Raw genomic sequence first — 20,547 nt, forward strand, 5'->3', positions numbered from 1 at the left:
TAAATCTGCCTTTTCTCCCAAATTGGCAACCATAGCTCAACGGACTTTCCAGAGGAGCTCTCTGGTTTCTGAAACCAACCCCTACTGTCCCATTTTATCCCCCCCCCCCCACATATCCCCCCCCACCCCCTCATCTCTCACCACCACCATCACCACTGTCACTTCCACAGCCGCCTCCCCCCCCTCGCCCCCCCTGTTGTGGTTCAGTAGTTAGGACACTTCCTTCCTAAAACGAACGGCCCCATGTTCGCGAGTCTGGAAAGTTGGAAGTTTATGTTTCCTGTCCTCCTCCTGATGCCCATCACATTCAGTTCTGCTTTCCAATCCCCATTTTCCCTCAACTCTGTGAGGCGCAGCAGCCGAATAGTTTAAGCGTTGGACTTTCAATCTGAGGGTCCCGGGTTCGAGTCCCGGTGACAGCGCCTGGTGGGTAAAGGGTGGAGATTTTTCCGATCTTCCAGGTCAGCATATGTGCAGACCTGCTAGTGCCTGAACCCCCCTTCGTGTGCATACGCACGCAGAAGATCAAATACGCACATTAAAGAACCTGTAATCCATGTCAGCGTTCGGTGGCTTATGTTAACAAGAACATACCCAGCATGCACACCCCCGAAAACGGAGTATGGCTGCCTACAGGGCGAGGTGAATAAAAAACAAAAAAAAAACAAAAAAAAAACCCAACCAGTCATACACGTAAAATGTCACATGTCTGTCTGAGTGTGCATGTGTGTGTACCTGAAATCTGATTGAATGACACAGGAAACGAATGATGAGCGCCCAGTGGCAGCCGTCAGTCGGCTCTACCCAGGTAGGCAGCCTCTTGTGCGGCAAATGACCCCGCGATTGTAAAGCGCTTAGAGCTTGGTCTCCGACCAGAGGATAGGCGCTGGATAAGCATTCATTTCAAGTCATTTTGGGTCACCGCAACAGAAGAACTGTTCACCAGATTCCTCCAGGTCTGTCGGATGTGTGTCAAAAAAAAAACCTGGGTCTCTGCAGATAATTTTCATGTCATTCTTCTTCTTCTACTTCTTTCTTTAAACATCCACCATCATCATTTTGATGGTTCTGATGTGTATAGAACTGGGAGGGGGGTGGCGTGGGGGGTGGGAGGTGGGGGGGGGGGTTCCACTAGCTAGCTAGGTTGTTGTTTTGTAGAACTGGCAGTTGGGGACTTGGGGGGGTGGGTTGGGGTGGTGGTGGTTGAAGAGGGAGGGGCGTGGGGTGGGGGGGATGTGCTGGTCGGTCAGATTCGGGACTTGAAGCAGTCCTACCGAGGTTGAGGAGATGAGGAACCTCTGGAGGACAGGCTGTTCCAGTCCCTGACAGTCCTCGGGAAGAAGGCATAATACTTCCTGTAGTTCGTGTTGCAGGCCGGGAGGAGATCCGTCTCTGCATTTCTACAGTGTTGTCAGTCCATCGTTTTTTGTTGTTTTTTTCCCCATGTCTTCCCCTCCGTTTTCTTCCCTCAACAGTTCTTTGGGGGAGTGATATAGTATTCAAGGTCACTGGAGCTTGTCAACTGGCCATACCAGAGTACCTTCTTTTTCTTAGCTGATGTCATAAAATCTTCATATATATACATATCTATATCTATCTATCTCTCTCTCTCTCTCTCTCTCTCTCTCTCTCTATATATATATATATATATATATATATATATATATATGTAAAAAGGTGTTTGAGAGAGTGTGTTGGTTTGTTTCTAATAGAAAGGGGAGTTATGCAGGGGGATATAGGATCAACTAATGATGCACTCACTCACTCTCTCCTCACATCAATAGCAGGGCCACATGGAGTGGTTTTTATAGAGTGTTTACTTTACAATACAGCACACAGTAAAAAGTTCACCCTACACCTAAAGCAGCACCTATAAGCAGCACACCTGGAACACAAACACACAACCAAAACCCAGGTCAGGTAAAATCTCAAAATATCCTGACATCACTGACATGAAAGGCCTATACCCTCTCAGCACCTTTCATCACATGTTCACCAGTATGCACTCCTCTCACACAAAGATCTATGTGAGGATACAATCTTCATCAAGCTTACCTGCCACCAGCAGTGACATACCAATTACCATACTGTGTACAAAACATATCACTGACCCATACAACCCTGTGTTCCAACTCATGTTACCCATCATTCAATTAAACTGTGTGTTACCCTTTCCAAACAAATCTCTTTGTCTTCACAAGGTATACCACCAACACAAGTATATGTAAGGAAGTTATTACTTCCAATATATCTCTGGTAAACAGCAATGTGCAACAACATAGCACTGACCCTCAATGCTCTCATAGTTTGCCAACTCATTAATCACATTACAATGTTCCTTCCCACATTGTCTGAACAAAGTAAACCACTGACACACAGCACAACTCCTACACATGTTACCACAACTACCAACAAATCAAACATGTGTTCCACAACACTTGCTGTTACCCCCATGTGCACACACACACACACATGAAAAACCCTCAACACACACTGACAGTGTGTTAGCCTAAAGAGCTGTTCAGTTCACACTGAACCAACACCACCTACTATACAAAACAAGTAAGTAATACATCAAAAATACAGAACAAGATATCTGTAACCAAATAGAAAGGGGGGGGGGGACTCAAAAGATTTAGGCCAGTACTTCTCTCAGTGGGTAGCTTTCACACATTAACCCCTTTTCTTTCCACAAGCCACAAGATCAACTTAAACTGGCTGTCCACTGACATAAAACATAGTTTCCCAACACAACTAAGTTATCAACATAGCATAAAACCATTACAAGTTGTGTACTCACAGCCCAACAGGGATTTCCTTGCTCCTCACATCACTGATCAGTCAGTCACCCTGTGTCAGTCAGTTCTTCTGGGAGACAGCTAAGAACCGGCTGTGCTGACTGGTTTTATCCCTTCCCAACATACTGTGCATACTCATGCAAGCTACAACACTCACTCCCCCAACAAGTTGAACTGAAATAACCAATCTTTGCTTGTCCTAATGACGCTATGTGAATGACTGACAGATTCACTGCTTAATCCCAATTCGTCCATTCCAACAGATTGATCTGATTCGCTACAATTCAACCCACTTGTCTATACACAATCTATGATAAGTTCACCCGTTTACGTCACAAAGAGATCGGGAGACAGGACAATACAACTCTGGGCATGTTAGGCCGGCATGATCAAAGTTCGCATTAGCATAAATTTTCCCTAGTTTACGTTCCGAAGTCCCGCCATCTACGTCAGCTGCGTTCGTGGAAGGGGAGATGGGGAAGGACTTGAAAGACAGGCCGCCACACGGGATGTTCTGCTCAGCACGGGGATTGCGGCAGACATCACGTAACTGCACGTGTTCCTATAGCTGGGGCGGGTGACGCGGCGTCACTGACCAAAGAGGGCCGCCTAGGGAGTGGGGTGAGGAGGGGGGTGGAAAGAGGGAGTGTGGCGTGGGGTCGCGCGACCTCAAAGACTGGACTTTGGATGGAGCGGGAAGGGAGATAAGAAGGGGGGGGGGGGAGGGGTGAAGGGATGGGGAGGGAAGGGGGACAGAGTGTGGGTGGTGGGGGGTGACACTGCTGGCACACTATAACATATATATATATATATACATATATATATATATATATATATATATATATATATATATAAGGTCCAGTGTGCTTCTTGATGGTTTGACGCACTTTTAATTGGTGATTCTGATGTTTGATATCTTGCGATAATACCTCATTTCCATAGCTTAAACACTTTCAATGATAATAGAGGAAGAAGAAGAAGAAGAAAGGAGGAGGAGGAGAAGCAGAAGAAGAATATTATGATGATGGTGGTGGTGGTGGTGGTGGTGATGGTGGTGATCGTGACCATCATTATCAACCTCGCCACCAAGAACCACCACAAACCCACCAATACATCCACCATCACCCCACCCACCCCTCCCCTCCCCTCCCCCTCCCCCTCCACACAAAACACCCCCCCCCCCACCCCCCTCTTCATCCCGCAAGCGTTCCAGCGATGCCACAATGACACGACATGATCGTTCCAGACATCGGAATCGTTCCCTCCATCGGGTAGTTCCAGACTATCTCGGCGCCGACATTCATAGATATTTCCGCGAGGAAGTCGCACAGTTCGTCGATCAGGATGTACTTCGGCGATGACAGAGGGCTGGGCGAGAAATAAGTTAGAGGTAGGGAGGTGTAGGGGAGGTGGGGGGACGGGGGTGTGAGATGGTGTGTGAGGGGGGGGGGGGGAGTTTGATGCATGTACGTGTACCATGTATGAAGTGGAAGTGACGGTGGTGGTGATGGTGGTGGTGGTGGTGGTGGTGGCTGCACCCCCGCACCCCCCCCCCCCCCCCCCCCCCCCCACTCACACACACACACACCCTCCTCTTCACTCTCCCACTCTTCCTCACGATCTCTTCCCGATCTTTCCCCACGTTTCTTCCTTGTTCTCTGTCTGTGTCTGTCTGTCTGTCTGTGTTCATCTCTCTCTCTCTCTCGCTCTCTCTCTCTCTCTCTCTCTCTGTGTGTGTGTGTGTGTGTGTGTGTGTGTGTGTGTGTGTGTGTGTGCATTTGTTTCAATCTCTCGAGCAATTTACCTAGCCGCTACCTTGCTGTCTATCTATCTATCTATCTAACTGCGTGCTTGCCTCTATGTATCTACCTATCTATCTATCTATCTATCTATCTATGTATCTGTCTGTCTGTCTGTCTGTTTGTCTGTCTGTATTCATCTCTGTCTGTGTGCATTTGTCTCAATCTCTCCAGCTATTTACCTATCTTGCTGCCTATCTATCTGCCTCTATCTATCTATATATCCATCTATCTATCTATCTTTCTTTCTTTCTTTTTATCTATCTGTCTGTCTGTCTGTATCGACAGATGAAGGTCTATTAGTGTGATATTGGTAGTTAATTGATGAAATGGGTGTGTTTTTTAATTAGAAAAAAAAAGAGACTATAATGCGAGGTATATTTGGATTGTAAAATGTGTGTGTGTGTGTGTGTGTGTGTGTGTGTGTGTGTGTGTGTGTGCGTGTGTGTGTGTGTGTGTGTGTGTGCCTGCGCGCGTGTGTGTTTGTGTGGTGTGTGCGTGTGTGTGTGGTGCGTGCGTGCGTGCGTACGTGTGTGTGTGTGTGTGTGTGCAGGACTGTTTTTCATCATTCCGTGCATGGACTCCTACACGAAGGTGGACCTCCGGACAGTTTCTTTCGATGTCCCTCCTCAAGAGGTACGTGACTGGTTTGCACAGGGTCTTTGTCTGTCTATCTGTCAGTCTGTCTGTCTGTCTCTCTCTCTCGCTCGCTCTCTCTCTCTTCAGTATCCCTCTTTTCTAGGCCCCATTTCCGCAAGTCTGTGTCAAGTGTCCGTGCAGGCGTGCAATCATTGAAGTCTCCGTTCAGAGAAAGTTCAGTTATAATTGATCGTTCTTCATTGCGAGACTTTGGGGGGTTTTCGCATTTCTCAGGATGATAATATTTCAGTGGATCATAATCAGCCCAGCACGTCACCGGACCACACACACGCGAACATCTAATTTTACACAACAGTCACTCCACGGATGCGAAAATGAACAAAAAAAAGAAGCACACACTCACAAACGCATGTGCGTGAACACGCACGGGAGCACAGACGCGCGCGCTCACCATCGTCTGTCGACACGTTTAAGGTCTCTCTCCGCTGTTTGCTGGTGTCACCCCATCGTCTGTCGACATGTCTGAGGTCTCTCTCCACTGTTCGCTGGTGTCACCCCATCGTCTGTCGACATGTCTGAGGTCTCTCTCCACTGTTTGCTGGTGTCACCCCATCGTCTGTCGACATGTCTGAGGTCTCTCTCCACTGTTTGCTGGTGTCACCCCATCGTCTGTCGACATGTCTGAGGTCTCTCTCCACTGTTTGCTGGTGTCACCCCATCGTCTGTCGACATGTCTTTGGTCTCTCTCCACTGTTTGCTGGTGTCACCCCATCGTCTGTCGACATGTCTGAGGACTCTCTCCACTGTTTGCTGGTGTCACACCATCGTCTGTCTACATGTCTGAGATCTCTCTCCACTGTTTGTTGGTGTCACCCCATCGTCTGTCGACATGTCTGAGGACTCTCTCCGCTGTTTGCTGGTGTCACCCCATCGTCTGTTGACATGTCTGAGGTCTCTCTCCACTGTTTGCTGGTGTCACCCCATCGACTGTCGACATGTCTGAGGTCACCCCATTGTCTGCCGACATGTCTGTGATCTCTCTCCACTGTTTGTTGATGTCACCCCATCGTCTGTCGACAAGTCTAAGGCCTCTCTCCATGTTTACCGTCAGTTCACCTTGGACCATAACAGAAAGTACCGGCGACAATCTTCATCTCACCTTTCTGAGGATAAGACGTCACTCGGCGATCACCACACAGAGAACGCGTTCGTTCAGACAGCAGACGGACATTAATAGATAATTAACGAGCCCATGTTCAAATCTAGGCTGTCATTATTCTTAGATACCTTGATAATGGAAATAAGGAAAAAATCAATAGAGTATATTTCTAGAAAGAAGAAAAAGGACACACAAGCAGAAAAGCAACTTGAAGAAGAAATTACAAGCTTAGAAAGTAAAAGTTGTAAATCAGAGGACGATTTACAGCAAATACAAGAGAAGAAGAATAGTTTAATTACAGTAAGAAAAACTAAAATACAAGGAATATTGTTAAGAAGCAAAGTTAGATGGGCAGCGGAAGGAGAAAAAGTATCAAACTATTTTTGTAACCTTGAAAAGAGACATTATCTTAGCAAAAAAATGTTTAAACTAGTATCTAAGAATGGTAGAAATTTAGATAAGATAGAAGACATGCTGCAAGAAACGAAAGAGAATTACAACAAATTATATGAGGAGCGGGAAGTAAAAGATATTAAGTTAGAAAAGTAGGTTAATAATTCGCCTAAACTAACAGAGACAGAAGCCAACTCGATAGAAGGTAAATTAACTTTGAAAGAGGCATCACTAGCACTAAAAAACATGAAAAATATTAAAAGCCCAAGAGCAGATGGAATGACAGTTGATTTCTTTAATTTTTTCTGGAAACAGCTAGGTGGTTTTGCTGTACGATCTTTAAATGAAGGGTTTTAGAAAAAAGAGATGTCCATTACACAGAGAGAAGGTATAATAATTTGCTTACCAAAAGGAGATAAACCCAGAGAATATCTTAAAAACTGGCGTCCAATATCACTGTTAAACGTAACTTATAAAATTGGCTCTACCTGAATCGCAAATAGAATGAAAACAGTCCTGAAGAAACTTATTAATGAAGATCAAACGGGTTTATTTTTTTTATCCGGCAGATATATATGTAGGAGATAATCAAAGGCTTGTTTATGGTATAATCTATTACTTGAAGGAAAAAAATCTACCAGGACTATTAGTTTCAATAGACTTTGAGAAGGCTTTTGATTTTAGTTAGTTGGAAATATATGCATAAAGTTTTAAAACATTTGGGTTTTGGTGAGGATATTCGTAGATGGGTAGAAGCGTTCTACACCAATATGAATTCCACAATAGTAGTTAATGGTGAAGTATCTACAAGTATACAGATCGAACGAGGCTGTAGACACCCTATTTGTTTATTTTGTGCGCAGAGATAATGGCTTGCAAAATTCGTCAAAATAAAAACATAAAAGGTATTAAGATATAAAAGGTATTTAAGATTAGCCAGTTTGCTGATGATACGTATTATTTTTTAGAGGATGACAAAAAATCATATGGAGAACTGTTCAAAGAACTAGAAGATTCTGAAACAGTTTCAGGACTCAAATTAAATCACGAAAAAACATGCAATGTATGGCTGGGAAATAAGCGTAATTGTGACACAGTTTATTTATCAAAGTTTAAAATGAACTGGAATCACCACAGTTTAAAATACTAGGGCTCTGGTTCACTAACGATCTGCGTAATATAACAGATTTAAATATAACTGCTAAGTTCAATAAAAGACCAATTACACCTCTAGGAAGAGTAGCTGTTCTTAAGTCGATTATCTTGTCAAAATTAATTTACGTATGGATTATGCTTCCAAATCCACCAGATAACAGTATTCAAGAACTGCACAAAATGTGTTTTAATTTTGTATGGGATAAAAATAAAGGACAAAGTTAAAAGATCAGTGGCAGTGCACAGTATACAAAACGGGGGTATAAATATTCCACATATTCTATCATTCATAAAATCTTTAAAACTCACATGGTTGAAAAAATGCTACAATGTGTCGTATCGTCCAAAATGGAAAACTATATTATCAAAAGAATGTCCAGAAATTGAAATGTTACAAGAATATGGCCCAACAGTTCCTACAGTTGGAGGACGTATAATAAACCCCTTTTGGAAAGATGTGTTTCGCTGCAACACAGACTTTTATGACAAAACTGATATACATGTTAAGCAAGATATTCTGATGGAACCTTTGTTTTTTAATAACAAATTTAAGATTGATGGTTAAGTCTTGTATTTTGAAGACTGGGTCAGAAAAGATGTTTATCATATGAAAGACATTGTGAAAGGGAATGGACATTTTTTCAGTATTCAAGAATTCCAAGATAAGTTTGAAAATCGAGTCCCAATGTTAGAATACTTTGGTTGTGTTAATTCAGTTAAAAGTTGGGTTTTTTTAACAGAAAAGAACATAACATTTGAAAACAATGATCACAATGGAATCAGCTTTAATAAAGCATACACTGCAATGATAAAGGCCCCAAGAGGAACGAAATGTTTCTACGAAATAATAATTGGAAAACCAGAAAAACCAAATGCCTGTAAAAATTGGGACTTGATTTTTGAAAACAAGCTTGACTGGAAAAACCTTTTAAAAAAAAAAAATTAAAAAAACAAAAAATCCATGAGATAAGGTTAAAATGGTTCCAGATGAAAATTAATTATCATATTCTTGTGACAAATTCGGTTTTGATGAAGATGGGAATACTCCCAGATAATATGTGTAATTTTTGTAAGGAAGAAAGAGATACAATTCTGCATTATCTATGGGAATGTAACCATGTACAACATTTTTGGAAGGAGTTTGTGAGATATTTAAAAGAAAAGTGTTTACATTGTGATAGACTTAACCTGAATGACACACTGGTGCTTTTTGGACATAACAAAATGAAAACTGATGAATGTTTCTCATATATTTTATTGATAGTTAAATTCTATGTATGCAAATGTAGAATCAACAAAGTAAAACCAACAATACAAATGTTAAAAAAAAGACCTCAAACAGGCATATGAAGTAGACAAGTATGCCTTTAACATAACTATGGAATATAACAAGTTTGTGGAAAAATGGGCACTTTATAACTGTTTAATGCAAGACTAAACTATACAATGCTACCTTGGAATGTTTCCATTGAACATACATTGGTTTGCTGTTGTAGACTTGTCAGTACTTAATTATATGCTTACCCTATACTTTCTCATGCACAAGACAGAAATAATTCTGTATCTGTAAACCTTTGTCTGAATAAAAATTTTAAAAAAAGGTTGAAAAAAAAAAAATCTTGGCTGTCAAGTCGGCAGACGAACACTTCTGTTCAGATGCCTAACAAAGTTTAGCCAGCCTCAACGTCGAGCAGAGAGACAAAACGAGAAGAGAAAACAGTGCGTGGCATGTGCCCTGGCGAAGTGGTTCAGGCTGGCCACTGAGGGGACGCAGGTTCGAACCCCATCGAGGGCATGTGATTGTTGACTTTTCCCACCGTGACCCTCCCAGCATCCAACCACTAAACGAAAACAGAAGCAACATCTTCACTGTGTGCCACTTGTTATTTATTAAGTATCTTTTTTTTTTCTCGTACATTATCAAAGAGAGCGCGAGAAAAAAACTGTAATGGGGGGGGGGGGGGGGTAGTGGGGTGGGGGGCGGAGCGGTACACTTCAAACACAAACATTGTTCCATTAAGCATATTTGATAGAGAGAGAGAGAAAGGAGAGAGACAGACAGACAGACAAAGAGCAAGACAGACAGAGACACAGAGAGATAGACAGAAACAGAGAGGGAGACACAGAGAGAAAGAGATACAGACAGACAGACAGACAGACAGACAGACAAAATCTTCCCCAGCTAGCACCGAAGCGTTGGGGACGAGGTGTCGCCTTTAGACGGTGATTTCACAAGGGCTGATGTATTTTACTGCCAATCTCGGCTTCTTAACAGCAACACACACTGACACACACACAGCTCCTACAGGCTGGATGGCGTGAGGCTTGGGGGTCAGAATGAACAGTGACAGGGATACCCCCATAGGAATGGGAAGAGAATCCCTCCCCTTCCCCCCACTCTCTCTTGTCTCTTTCTCTGTCTCTCCCTCTCGCTGTCTCTCTCTCCCCCTCTTTCTGTCTGTCCCTTCTCTCTCTGTCTCTTCTTTCTCTGTCTCTCCCTCTCTCTGTCTCTCCCTCTCGCTGTCTCTCTCTCTCCCCCTCTCTCTCAGTGTATACCCCCCCCTCTCTCTCTCTGTCTCTTTTCTCCTTCTGTCTCCCTCTCTCTCTCTTCTCTTTCTGCCTCTGTCTCTGTCTCTCTCTCTCCCTCTCACTCTCTGTCTTCTCCCGTCTGTCTGTCTCTCCCTTTCTCTCTGTCTCTTTTCTGTCTATCTGTCTGTCTCTCTCTCTCTGTGGTACCGATGACATACACACGTACACGTACAAACCTTATTTCATTGAGCCTATCTGAGTGACAGAGAGAGAGAGAGAGAGAGGAGGGAGGGATAGTAGGAGGGTGGTTGGGAGTGGAGAGAGAGAGGGGGAGAGAGAGAGAGAGAGAGGAGGGGGGGGGGGGTTGGGGAGCATAAAGGATACTGAAACGGAACCAAATCACATTTATCTATCCAGGGTAATGAGATAAACAGAGAAAGTAATGTAGGTGGGGGTTTTTTCCCCCCACATCCACTCCTGAGAGCAAAACAAAACAAAATAAAAAAACGAAGAACTACAAAAATGTGAAGGAACATCTACATCTTTCTAAAGGCAGACAGACAGGTGAGAGAGAGGCGGATAAGAGGGGAGAGTGAGAGAAAGAGAGAGAGAGAGAGATTCGAAGAGAGTGAAAGAGGAAGAAATAGAAACAGAGAGATTCAGAGAGAGAGAGAGAGAGAGATGAAGAGAAAAAGGGATAGAGAGAACAAGAGCAACAAAGAGATTCAGAGAGATATGGAAATAGGAACACATAAACTGACAACGAGATCCAAGGAGAGCAGGAGAGAGAGAGGAGAGGGGGGGGGGGGGGGGGGGGGGGGAGAGAGAGAGAGAGAGAGAGAGAGAGAGATTGTTACTGAGACAAATAGATTTTGAGAGACAGAGATAGTCAGAGATCGGGGCACACACACACACACACACACACGCACGCGCACACACACATATACACACACACACATACACACTCACACACACACACACACACACACACACACACACACACTCTGGATAAACATGTTAATAGCAAGATTTTTTTTAAAATAGGAATCAGCTTGCATAATAGCAAATCTCAACAGAATTGGACTATAAAAAATCGCAGAGGATGTTTTGGGTATCGTCGATGATTATCATCGTTCAGCCGGTAAAAATTCAAGGTTTGACAAACTTCTTTAACGATCACACACACACACACACACACACACACACACACACACACACACACACACACTACCATACAACACACACTATCATACAACAAAGACAACAATTACAACACAACATACAACAATACAATTATTGACCAGGTTATACTATGTCAGCTTGGCAGATGTGGTGCAGCGAAATTATGGATTTGTCCGAACGCAGTGACGCCTCCTTGAGCTACTGATACTGACACTGACACTGACACTGATACTGTCCAAGCCAAACACGGTCTGTACTGTGGCAGCAGTGACCACCAGAGACGAACAGCAAGTGTCTCAGAGACAGAGGGTCGTCGTCGTTCTATTGACCCCAAGGTGTGAGGAACTCCCCCTCATGCCCCTCCTCCGCCCCCCGCCCCCCTCTCCCCCGGCCCCCTTCCTCTTCGCAGACACTGAGGAGCAGGGGATTGGGGACGGGGTGGGGGGTGAGAGTGGTGGTGGTGGTGGGGGGGGGGAGACCTATGGGGACCCCTGTCGAACTGGCTTTCTTTTTTCTTTTTTTTGTGTGCATCATTCTTCGTTTTTTGTCGTGTTATGTGTTTCTGTAGTTTCCACTTCTTCTTCTTTGTTCGTGGGCTGAAACTCCCACGTTCACTCGTATGTACACGAGTGGTTTTTACGTGTATGACCGTTTTTACCCCTGTCACGTAGGCAGCCATACTCCGCTTTCGTGGGTGTGCATGCTGGGTATGTTCTTGTTTTCATAACCCACCGAACGCTGACATGGATTACAGGATCTTTCAAGTGAGTATTTGATCTTCTGCTTGCGTTTACACACGAAGGGGGGGTTCAGGTACAAGCAGGTCTACTGCACATATGTTGACCTGGGAGATCGGGGGAAAAAAAAAATCCCCACCCTTTACCCACCAAGGCACTGTTCCCGAGATTCGAACCCGGGACCCGTCGTGACAAAGTTCTAATCCTACTACTTGCTTCCCTTGATTTTAGGATATTGAGGGCACGTTTGTGAACTTGGTCGGCTGTGGTGCGCGATGAGTAGACAGAGTGCGGAAGTAGCAGGAAATAGCTGATGTTCGACTGTATGTAGAAATTAAATAGTGATTAAAAGTATCAGAACGAAGTCGAAGTGGACGTTAAACTGTGAAATGTGTGTGATGAGAGCGCTTCGAAGTGGGGTGGTACACGAACCTTTCGCAATTACACGCTGTTCGCAACTGGGCATATGTCAACTCTGCTCTGATCATGCACAAACCTGTCTACAGACAGGGAATAGAAAAAAAAAAGAAAAAAAAGAAATCAACATCTTACCTTGCCTTGAAACTCGTTGCAACCCAATGCTACTACAACCACCACCATCACTACCATCATCATCACCAAATAGTTGTATATATCAAGTAATCAACTCTACCCTGATCATGCACAAATCTGTGTATTGATGGGAAAACAGAATTTTGAAATCAACTTCTTGCCTTGCCTTGCCTTGGAACTCATTGCTACCCAGTACCACTACCACCATCATCATCAACTGCAGTTGTATTCTTCAGCTCAACCTGATCATGACTCAACCTGTCTATTGATAGGGGGGGGGGGGGGGGGGGGGGGGGGGGGGAATATTGAACAAAATTTCGTGCCTTGCCTTGACTTGCCTTGAAACTCATTGCTACCAAATACCCCTACCACCACCACCACCACCACCATCACCAACAACGTCATCACCACCACCAACAGGTGCTGACCCGGGACTCGGTGACCGTGGCGGTGGACGCCGTGGTGTACTACCGGGTGCAGAACGCCACCATGTCCATCACCAACGTGGAGGACTCCAACCGCTCCACCCGCCTGCTGGCCGCCACCACCCTGAGGAACGTGCTGGGCACCAAGAACCTCTCCGAGATCCTGGCCGACCGCGAGGCCATCAGCCACCTCATGCAGGTGAGGAAGGGAGGTGTGGGGGGGGGGGGCGGAGGGAGAGGTTGTGGGAGGAGCAGAGGGGTGGAAAGAAGGGGGGGGTCGAAAGGTAACGATACGAAACGAAATTTCATTTAACCATGGTTATGAGATAAGCAAATATCCATACGTTTTTCTTTTTTCACCCAGCCATGGAGAACGGTGGTTGTAGCGGGGAAGATTGTTGGGGTGTGGGAGAGAGGAGGGTGGGGGGGGGGGGGTAGGGCTGGATGGAGGAATGGGTGTTGGAGACTTAAGAGTTCAGACTTTATCATGTCCTCGTGAAGTAAAGGAACTGGCAGGGATGGAGACTTCAGACTTTATATGTCCTCGTGAACTAAGACTTCAGACTTTATCAAGTCCTCATGAACTAAGAAGCATGAGGGATGGAGACATCAGACTTTATCATGTCCTCATGAACTAAGGAACATGAGGGATGGAGACATCAGACTTTATCATGTCCTCATGAACTCAGGAACATGAGTGATGGAGACATCAGACTTTACCACGTCCTCATGAACAAAGGAACAAGAGGGATGGAGACATCAGACTTTATCACGTCCTCATGAACAAAGGAACAAGAGGGATGGAGACATCAGACTTTATCATGTCCTCATGAACTGGGAAGTGATGGAGACATCAGACTTTATCACGTCCTCATGAACTAAGGAACATGAGGGATGGAGACATCAGACTTTATCACGTCCTCATGAACAAAGGAACATGAGGGATGGAGACATCAGACTTTATCACGTCCTCATGAACTGAGAAACATGAGGGATGGAGACATCAGACTTTATCACGTCCTCATGAACTGAGAAACATGAGGGATGGAGACATCAGACTTTACCACGTCCTCATGAACAAAGGAACATGAGGGATGGAGACATCAGACTTAATCACGTCCTCATGAACAAAGGAACAAGAGGGATGGAGACATCAGACTTTATCACGTCCTCATGAACAAAGGAACATGAGGGATGGAGACATCAGACTTCACCACGTCCTCATGAACAAAGGAACAAGAGGGATGGAAACATCAGACTTTATCACGTCCTCATGAACTCAGGAACATGAGTGATGGAGACATCAGACTTTATCATGTCCTCATGAACAAAGGAACAAGAGGGATGGAGACATCTGACTTTATCACGTCCTCATGAACAAAGGAACATGAGGGATGGAGACATCAGACTTTATCACGTCCTCATGAACTAAGGAACAAGAGGGATGGAGACATCAGACTTTATCACGTCCTCATGAACTAAGGAACAAGAGGGATGGAGACATCAGACTTTATCACGTCCTCATGAACAAAGGAACAAGAGGGATGGAGACATCAGACTTCACCACGTCCTCATGAACAAAGGAACAAGAGGGATGGAGACATCAGACTTTATCACGTCCTCATGAACAAAGGAACATGAGGGATGGAGACATCAGACTTCACCACGTCCTCATGAACAAAGGAACAAGAGGGATGGAGACATCAGACTTCACCATGTCCCCGTGCGTAAAGAGACAGGAGGGGTGGAGACTTCAAACTACATCATTGACCTCGTGAACTAAGGAAGAGAACAGTTGGAAACTTCAGACTTTATCATCCCCTCAGGAGCTAAGGAACAACAGGAGGGAGGGATGGGGGAGTGAGGGTTGGGTGTTGGGGGGGGGGGATAGAGATGAGGGAAACGAGGAGGGGTTGTGTGTGAATGGGGGAGAGGGAGAGGGAGGGATAGAGTTTTGGAGGATTGGTGAAGAGGTGGTAGTGGTGGTGGTAGTGGTGGTGGTGGTGGTGAGGGATGGTGTGAAGTGTGGTGTGAGGGTGGTGGTGGTGGGGAATGAGTTTTGAAGGGTTGGAGCAGGTGATGAAGAAAGGGAAGGTTTTTATGTGTATGTATGTATGTATACGTATGTATGTGTGTGTGTGTGTGCGCGCGCGCACGCGCGAGTGTGTGTGTGTGTGTCTCTGTGTCTGTGTTTGTGTGAGTGTGGATATGAGACGATGAGTTTGATATTATTCATGAGATGATGTCAGGTGATAAATTGAGATTTTGAGATGATTGTCACGTCTTTGCCATCGACCCGTGGGGGGTGTGGGCAGGAGATCTGGTGTGTCTTGTTCATGTGGATGTTTTGTTTACAGCACATTTCTTTGTTTGTTTGCATGCTTGTTTGGAATTTATGTCACCATGAGGGCTGGTTTGTATCTGGACAGGAATTTTACGATGCCAAACATGTTAATGCGTTAGCGGGAATGTAACTGATGCAAAAGTTTCTTCAAGTGGGGTTACCTTGCAAAAATTTACGAGACGTGAGTATCATGGGGAAAAAAAAAAATACGTGAAATGGGTTGTTTTGCAAAATTTACTCGAAGATGTTTGTTTTCTTGCATGTGTATTCATGTCACGACAGTGCATCTGATTATTCGGTTTTCCATGTGTCATGTCGGTTTTGTGTCTTTAATTTTTTTTTTTTTTTTTTTTCATTTCGCGAAGTTATTCTTTTCACACAACAACAACAACCATACTAATAATCATATTCATATAATATTAGTAATAATTCTTTTAATTGTAGAATTTTTATCATCATCAATATTATTATCATTGTTAGTATTATCATTATTACTAACTTTATTATTCGTTTTTCTGTTTATGTCATTATCATATGAGACAGAGAAGTAAACTGAAATCAACATTCTATTTTCATCAGAAACACTTAATTAAAATAGCAACGAGTTCAGCTCATTTAATTCAATCTTTTTTTTTCCTTTGTTTTCTGGTTTTGACTTTGTTTGGTTGGAAGCTTTTTTTGCTCTTTTTTATTTTTCTATTTTTTAAATAACGTTCATTTAAGGGAAAAAAAACGTAAGGTATTTTACGTTAATAATAATAATAATAATAATATATATGTATATATATATATATATATATATATTAACCAATACTAACCACAGACTGTTGGTGTCCTGTCTAATGCTGAAGCTCCCGCTGCTAAAGTTTATCGACAATAGCTTCCCCTCTTATCACTGCTTCTCTCCCTTCCCTATAGACTACACTGATGGGGAAAACGTGTTCACTCCGTCAGATCCTGCTACCTGGGGGATAGGATGTGTAATCAGTGGGTAACTAGTTGGATGGGTGAAACGGAGGGGGCGGGTAAAGGGGGGGGGGAGAGATGGAAGGAGAGGAGAGAGAGGGGGTTGTGAGGGGTGGGGATGTGGGGGATGGGGGGGGGGGGGGGGGGGGGGGGGCAGGAGGTAAGGGAGAGAGTAGGTGAGGGCATATGTACATAATATGTATGTTCAGCTGAATGATAGTAGTATGAAGCGTGTTCAGGAAAAGCTGACAACGATCTTTAAAAAAAAAAGAAAAAAAAAAAAGAGGGTATGGTGGGGGTGGGGGAGAAATGGAGTGGGGGGGGGGGGGTTCAACTTTTTTTTCGCACAGTTTTTGATTTTGCATTGTCGTGTGTTTTTTGTTTTTTCTTTAGTGTGTGTCTGGGGGTGGGGTGGGGTGGGGGGGTGTTTGTTGTTTTTTGTTTGTTTTTTTGCGTTGCAAACATTGGCATATCGCCGAACGCACTATCTTCCACTCGCTGTCAGCTGCCTCTTTTCAGACCATGTGGAAGGTGCCAGATAGGCTGCATGCTGAGTGATAATAAATAAAATAAAATAAAATAAAATAAAAAATAAAAAAGACAGCCCAGTGGGAGCAACCAAGCGCATCAACACAAGTTGTATGTATCTCCTTCCTGCTAAAGTAGGTCCGATATCGAAGGAAACGATTTGCACCTGCCGTGATAACTGGGTCACTGGGTCAGCGGGAAACCCCGGAAGGAGAGAGGAAGTGGTGAAGGTGAGGAAATTCTGTCCAAAAAATGTACTACCAAGAGAGAAACCCGTAGAAACAAATTGAAGTTTTGAATGAGTTTGGATGATCGAAACAGGGTTAGGGGGAGTCAAATACTTAATGGAGGTATCTCTTTAAAGAGGAGATAAGATCAATAAACAACAGCCTCATATTGAATATATACGAAGTAAACAAATGCTTCTGAATCCTTGCAGTTATCAGATCTTGGCAAGATTCCTTCACACAAAGTCACAGGACGTTGTCACAAGTTTGACGTGTCTCGGACGTTTTCGGGTTTGTTTGTTTTTTTAATTTATTAAAATTCTTCTCCCAACAGTTAGGTTGGGGGGAAAAAAAAAAAAGAAAAAAGAAAAAGCGCAACTCTTACTCGTCGGGTTGTTTTTCCCCCATTCATTGTCTAATGCAAGTAACATAGTTAAAAACAAAATAATAATGATAACCAATAGTTTCCCTTACGTTCTCTTCCCTGATCGATGACCTTTGCTCGCGTCTGAGTACCAGAATAATGGCTGTCACACCAACTGACCCAATGCGCAGCAAAAACTTCTAAACTGGAAATCCATAACCCCTACTTTGGTCAAGTGAACTGCAGAACCAGGCAGCAATTCAAAGAGAGAGGAAGCAATCTGGAATGAGACGGGCATAATACATTAGACATTTAAATGGAAGTCTTTGTTTGGTTTTTGTTCAGTTTGTCGATGTTGCTGATGACGGCAATGCATTTTGTAACCGAGACTAGAAACATCATTATCCCACAGTGGGGGTAGGGGGCCGGGGGTGGGGGGTGGCGGGGGAGGGGGGGGGGAACTAAGGAGGAAAGCTTCAACTGTAAGCAGCTTCATTCTGCATCAAAAAAGCTGGGGGAGAAACGCAAGGTAGACAACTGAGCCGTCGCCAGTACAGTAGCATCTATCAAGAACTGAAATCGCGTTCTCGTTTGTCACCCAGATGATCGCAAAGACCACGGTGAATGTTTCCTAACACGTACAGGTACCTGGACACTCAAAATGTCAATGCAAAAAATAGATTAATTTATAAATAATAATAATAAGAAGAAGAAGGGGGAAAAAAAGAAGAATAGTAAGAATAATAACAATGATAAACAGTGATAATTCTTTTGAAGTGGAAGAAAGGCCAGGGTGAAATATTTATCTTATTTATGTAGGCTATTATTGATGGGGTTTTTTTAAGGATTTGTTCTTCATTTATTCTTTTGTATTATTCATGTGTCTATCCATTCATTTGTTCGTTTATGCCCTTGCTTATTCGTTCACTCATCTATTCGTTTTATTTGTGTTATAACACCGCTTTGGGCGATCTTTCGCCAGACTTGTCTGGATGAATGCACAGACCCTTGGGGTATTCGCGTCGAGCGAGTGGAAATGTGAGTAGCTTCCCTTGCCACATGACGTCATTACCACCGCTACCATCTGTACCCCTCCCTCTGCTAAAGAGGGGCACGCATGCGCTAATTCATCTGCTGGGTGTCAAGTATTATTGGACTTGTTGCCGTAGTCAGGATCTAACTTGTATACGAAGCTAACACCAGATTTGTTGTGTGAATATGGTGTCGTTGTTGTTGTTGTTGTTGTTCTTTTTTTTTCGGGGTGGGGGTGGTGTTGTTGTTTTTTTTGGATATACTTCACTTTTTTTTTAGGTACCTCCCCAGATGTTGATGCAACCTTTGACCGGTATCCTATTACAATCGTGTTGTGGTCTGGACTTCGTGTAGAAATGTTGTGTCCGTTACTGTGTGTTGTTGTTGTTGTTGTTATTTGCGATTTAAAAAAAAAAAAAGCGTGAATTAACGTCCGTGGGTTGATAGTGCATGCTTGGAGAGGGTTTTTCCCATAAACGCTGTTTCGATGTAATTGGCCATCTCTCTCTGTCTGTCTCTCTCATGAGATGTTTCACATCCCCCCCCCCCCCTTTTTTTTCTCTCTCTTAAGCCTTCAATGTTGTGTTTGTCACTGCTGTTGTGATTGCACTTCCTGGCATGAACGCATGAACAATGTTTCGGGCGGAGGGGGGGGGGGGGCGGAGGGGGGGTGGGGGGGGGGGGTGCATTGTGTACATGTTTACCTAGCCCTTGTGCTTGTTGGCGAAACCGGTTAAACCGGACTCTGCCTCTGTATGTGTGCGCGTACAATGCTCGAAATGCGGGTGTTGACACTTTATTGTGGGACAGTTAACGATTGTTGTCTCTGTGTGTGTGTGTGTGTGTGTGTGTGTGTACTTTACCATTTTGTCCAGCTCTCTTTGCACTGTGCTGTAGTTAAAAGTAGACGTGACTAGAGTGTGTGTGTGTGTAGCTAGAGATTGCATGGCTGTCCAGGGCTTGCAGTGCTTGACTTGTGCTGTTCTGGGTTTTTTTCTTTGTTTGTCTCCCACTATCCCCCCCCTGCCCTAGACATCCCTAGACGAGGCCACTGACCCATGGGGCGTCAAGGTTGAGCGAGTGGAAGTGTGAGTATCACGTTGCTGTCCGATTGTGTCGTCGTGTGAGGTGGCCTTTATCTATGAGACAAACCGTGTAAAAGTGTGAGTATTGGCGAATGATCTGTGAAAGTTTGTCAGTGTTATGTTGCCTCTTAGGCAGCCGTGTGTAAGTGTGAGTATCAAGTTGGTGTCATAAATATTATGACGTGTGAGGTGGCCTTTATGAAGCAGCAGTGTAAACGTGCGAGTATTACGCTGATATGTGAATTGTTGTGAGTGTGAGGTAGCCTTTAGGCAACCATGTGGAAGTGTCAGTATTACACTGATGTGAGAGTCTGTCAGTGTGATGAGGCCCTAAGACAACCGCGTGGAACTGTATGACATTGGTGAGATTCTATCAGCGTGAGATGGCCTTTTGGCAGCTGTTTTGGAAGTTTATGATTATTACATTAGTGTGTGATATTATTTTGTGTAACGGGGCCTTTAGTCAGCCGTATGAGGATGTGAATATTACATTGGTGTGTGATGAAGAAGAAGGAGTATATGTCAATGTCTACCGCAAAAATGAGTCAGGTGTCACCTTTGATACTGTTTTTGCACCAGAGCAAGAAATAGGGTAACAGAATGTAAATGGTCAAATCTGGGATGTGGGTAATCGTTTTTTTTTTTTTATTCATGGACATTTTTTCCCTTGCA

The 20,547-nt window shown here is 44.0% G+C and overlaps 1 protein-coding gene across 3 annotated transcripts in view; it reads left to right on the forward strand.

The window, feature by feature from the left end:
- The window catches only part of LOC143289775 (mechanosensory protein 2-like), a 143,200-nt gene that overhangs the window by 107,575 nt on the left and 15,078 nt on the right, over positions 1-20,547 (forward strand). For 2 of the 3 annotated variants that reach the window (XM_076598896.1, XM_076598898.1), the window contains exons 4-6: positions 5,151-5,233; positions 13,325-13,528; positions 19,823-19,878. In XM_076598896.1, the coding sequence (XP_076455011.1) occupies positions 5,151-5,233; positions 13,325-13,528; positions 19,823-19,878 (343 nt within the window). Of the gene's footprint in view, positions 1-5,150; positions 5,234-13,324; positions 13,529-18,740; positions 18,797-19,822; positions 19,879-20,547 lie in introns of all 3 variants that reach the window. The other variant, XM_076598897.1, reaches the window with a different exon arrangement.

The sequence above is a fragment of the Babylonia areolata genome, chromosome 14 (genome assembly GCF_041734735.1).
Source record: "Babylonia areolata isolate BAREFJ2019XMU chromosome 14, ASM4173473v1, whole genome shotgun sequence".
NCBI lineage: Eukaryota > Metazoa > Mollusca > Gastropoda > Neogastropoda > Buccinidae > Babylonia > Babylonia areolata.